General features: G+C 46.4%; 1 protein-coding gene and 1 long non-coding RNA gene across 2 annotated transcripts; one reads left to right on the top strand and one right to left on the bottom strand.

Moving 5' to 3' along the window:
* Window positions 1-626, bottom strand: LOC134289080 (uncharacterized). The gene is made up of 2 exons (XR_009998259.1): window positions 189-626; window positions 1-119 (listed from the first exon to the last, which is right to left on the bottom strand). It is a non-coding gene; the product is annotated as an uncharacterized LOC134289080 (long non-coding RNA).
* A 722-nt stretch (window positions 627-1,348) lies between these two features.
* On the top strand, window positions 1,349-3,089 carry LOC109416535 (rab3 GTPase-activating protein catalytic subunit). Its single transcript, XM_019690613.3, has one exon. The coding sequence runs from the start codon at window positions 1,581-1,583 to the stop codon at window positions 3,087-3,089; it is 1,509 nt and encodes a 502-aa protein (XP_019546158.3). The 5' UTR covers window positions 1,349-1,580.
* Window positions 3,090-3,408: the final 319 nt, after the last annotated feature.

Here is a 3,408-nt window from a genome sequence, read left to right as displayed (position 1 = left end):
AGCTTCCAATTTCCGCCTGCCGCAGGCCGAATCCTTCACAACACCCGTTATTGGGACGCCTCGCAGTCGCATAGTCAGGCCGGATCAGGTTTCTACCGCTGACTTTAAGTTCCGGAATCCTGCAAAACAATGTGCATCCGATGAGATATGGCACAAAAAAACAAATGTACAAATCAAGAAAAACTTACCCTTGTTTCAGCCAGACCGCTCCAGGTGCTTCAATACGTTTTCCGAGGCAAATTTTCAGATAGTTGTTCACTTCGATCGTGGGCAGGAGCAGGAGCAGATACCAATGCAAGCAACTATTTGGCAAACTGTTGAACTTAAGTGGCATATAGTGAAACGCGCATGTGTAAGTGTGTTGCACAAATAAAATTACAAACCGTTTGAGAAATGGTCATTCTATATTGCCACCATGTCTACTGAGTTTTCATCACTATATTATTCGACAACTTCTGCACAATATAACATATTGTTACAGCTTGGTATGCGTTACTTAGACCGTTCTTTATGATTGAATGCTTCGATTTTCATAGTTTCAACAGTAAAGCATCTGTTCGAGGTACAGTAACAGTAACAGATAAAGGAGACATACTGTGTGGAGATTAACACAAACTGTATTTCACTATGCGCATGGATTGCCTTAGGGAGCGTCCATAAATTACGTCACGCAAAAATTGTCAATTTTCAACCCCCCCTCCCCCCTATGTCACACTTTTTGTATGAGACCTCTGAAATTTTTGTATGGGTTGTCACACTTAACTAAACCCCCCCTCCCCCCTAAAAGCGTGACGTAATTTATGGACGTTCCCTTATCCATGACGACTTTTCGCGACGGGGGTGACAGCCAAAAGTGTAAACGTAGTGTGAGTACAACTTAACAAAGTTTCATCAAGTGTCGTTGGTGCTTAACAAATTCCTTTGTGTTCAACTGTCACCCCGATCATCGGATGTTAAAAATATGGTAAACAAAAAAAATCAGACTGTATTTTTTTTTTTGAAACAATATATTTATTGATTCATCGACTTGGGGCTCGTTCAAATATTACGTAACGCGAAATTTGATCATTTTGGACCACCTCCCTCCTCCACGTAACGACTTTTGCATGGGAAGTTTTGATATTTTGTATGAAGCGTAACACAGCGCTAGACCCCCTCGCTCCTCCCTAACGTTACGTAATATTTGAACCCTTGTTCGCAAATCCTTGCGTAAACCATTAACATTTAATCTGATTAGGTCAACTATACTGTCGGTGTAATCTCCGGAACGCGATTACACCGCAACACTCCCCTCTGGCCTTTTGCTTTGCTCTGTCTTTCGTGTTTACGAGCGGGTGCGCGCAGTGATAAGAGCATCGTCATCCCTTTTCCCGTGCATATTCTAAACAATAACAGTCACGAGTGTGAAACAGCTGTGCAATCAGCAGTTTTTTGTTGATGTTCCAATCGTTCGTGTTCTAATCGCGTTTTGCGGATAGTTTTTCGCGTGATTTCACCAGAATTTGTTCCGATTGTGTTGTGCTGACTAAATCATCCGGAGTTAACCAGCTTTTAGCAACAGACTCGCTAGTGCTGATCCAATGAAAATGGCCAACGAGGAAGTCGACGACACCGAGTTCTTTCAGCAGGATTTCACCACCGCCTCGGAGTGGGAGATTTTTAACGCTCGATTGGAGGAAATCTTCCACGAGTGGAAACTGTCCTACGGTGGGGCGTCGATGGGAAGCCCTAGGGCGGCACCGTTGGGACCAAACCAGCTATCGCTTTGCGAGTGGACTATCGCTAAGGAGAAGATAAAGTTCGCAGACGTTGAGCTGGACGTCGTGCGGATCAAGGCTAATGTGAACAGTGAGGAGGACGCAGTGGCCGTTGGCGAGGATGTGGAGCCTGGTGATTGTCAGGCTTTTGTGGATCTGCTGGCTAACGGGAATGATTACTGCATCATTGATCAGAAGGCAGCCGAAGGAGAGTTGCATCCACTGGCTCAGTGGTACGGATTGAGAGAGTTTGTCGTGATTGTTCCGGTGAAGGGTTCCATTACCAACGAAAGTCAGATTCGTATTCTGATGAGTTCGATCCACATCGCGGTCGGCGAGAGCGGTTGCGACGTTCCAGTATTTGTGCAAGTGCTGGACAAGGTCCAGAATGTGTTTCTTGGGGTTTGCGAATCCGGCTCGACGCGGTTGTCGTTCGATATCGTGCACTTGAATGTTACGCCGCCGACGTGCAGATATCTGTCCGGATTGTTGGATGTTTTCAAGGGCAAAGTTGGGGTACCTTATATGGATCCGGTCGCGGTTTCCGTTCGTTTCACGTACTCTCTGTCCAAGTTTCTAAGTGCCTCCTACGTGGTCCCGAAGAAGGTTCCGTTCTCCCCCAACGGTGACGACGAAGACACCGGAGATGCAATAATTTCCCTTCCATTTGGAGTGGCCATCGATCCGGTATCGGAATTGGTTCTGCATTGCACGTGGCCACACGTCGCTGATAATGTCGTGATCGACTCCCAAACATACTCCGATTTTGATCCTCTAACAGCCCCACTCTGGAGTCTGAGGGCCCACTTCGAGGACACTCCGGTTTGCTACATGTCCGATTGCATCCAGGAGTTCCTGCAGGTATCCGATTCTCGTCGGGCCATCACGGAATACTTCCCGGAGCTTGCATTCGGAGCAACCCAAAACCTAGAAGGCTCCAAGGCCCTAGAACGTCTAACCGAGTCCAAGATCCCGACTTTAACGTCGGTCCTGCCGGGAGCCTCTTCCAGCGGATCCAAACAGCCGGACCACATCAAACTGGAAGGACCCATAAACGATCACCTTCTGAAAGATATGCTCTACTACCTGTTTCCCGATGCGCAGAAGGATGCCCTGCAGCACGAGTACCAGATGCCCTCCCCGGGCCAAGCGGAGTTCGATCCGTTGAAGATTAAATCGGCCAATCCGGATTCGTTGGTCCATCGGCTGGCGCTACTGCTGGCCGTGTGTAATTCCTACTACGGTGGGAAACGTGCCGTTGCGCAGCTGTGGGCCGAGTTTTCCCAGGAGATGCGCTACCGAGTGGAACGCTGCATTCAGATACCAGGGTAAGTACATGATGTTTTCTGAAATAGTTACAGATAACTTAAGTTATCGAATGCGAAACTGAAAATGTGTTGCCTTCAAAAGACCACCACGTCTTCAATGATTTTGAATATATTTCTAACACTTTTTCAACTACATTGTTTCGTGCTGATTGAGCTAATAAACGAACAGTTATTAATGAATAAAACTGAGTAAATACTCTCTACTCAGATCTCTGTGAAGATTTACAGAGATTTGAACCACGGCTTCACATAGATTTAGTAAAGAATACTCAGCTTTATTCATACGGCTTTTGTTGAATGTTTGTCAAGCACCCTTAGCAAAT

The sequence above is a fragment of the Aedes albopictus genome, chromosome 2, assembly GCF_035046485.1.
Source record: "Aedes albopictus strain Foshan chromosome 2, AalbF5, whole genome shotgun sequence".
Classification (NCBI taxonomy): Eukaryota; Metazoa; Arthropoda; class Insecta; order Diptera; family Culicidae; genus Aedes; species Aedes albopictus.
The sequence above is the reverse complement of the archived record's forward strand: the minus strand, read 5'-3'. Positions and strand labels throughout refer to the sequence as shown.

Bases quoted from the DNA above. Each gene is read 5' to 3' on its own strand.
- LOC109416535 (XM_019690613.3), top strand. From the start codon at position 1,581: ATGAAAATGGCCAACGAGGAAGTCGACGACACCGAGTTCTTTCAGCAG.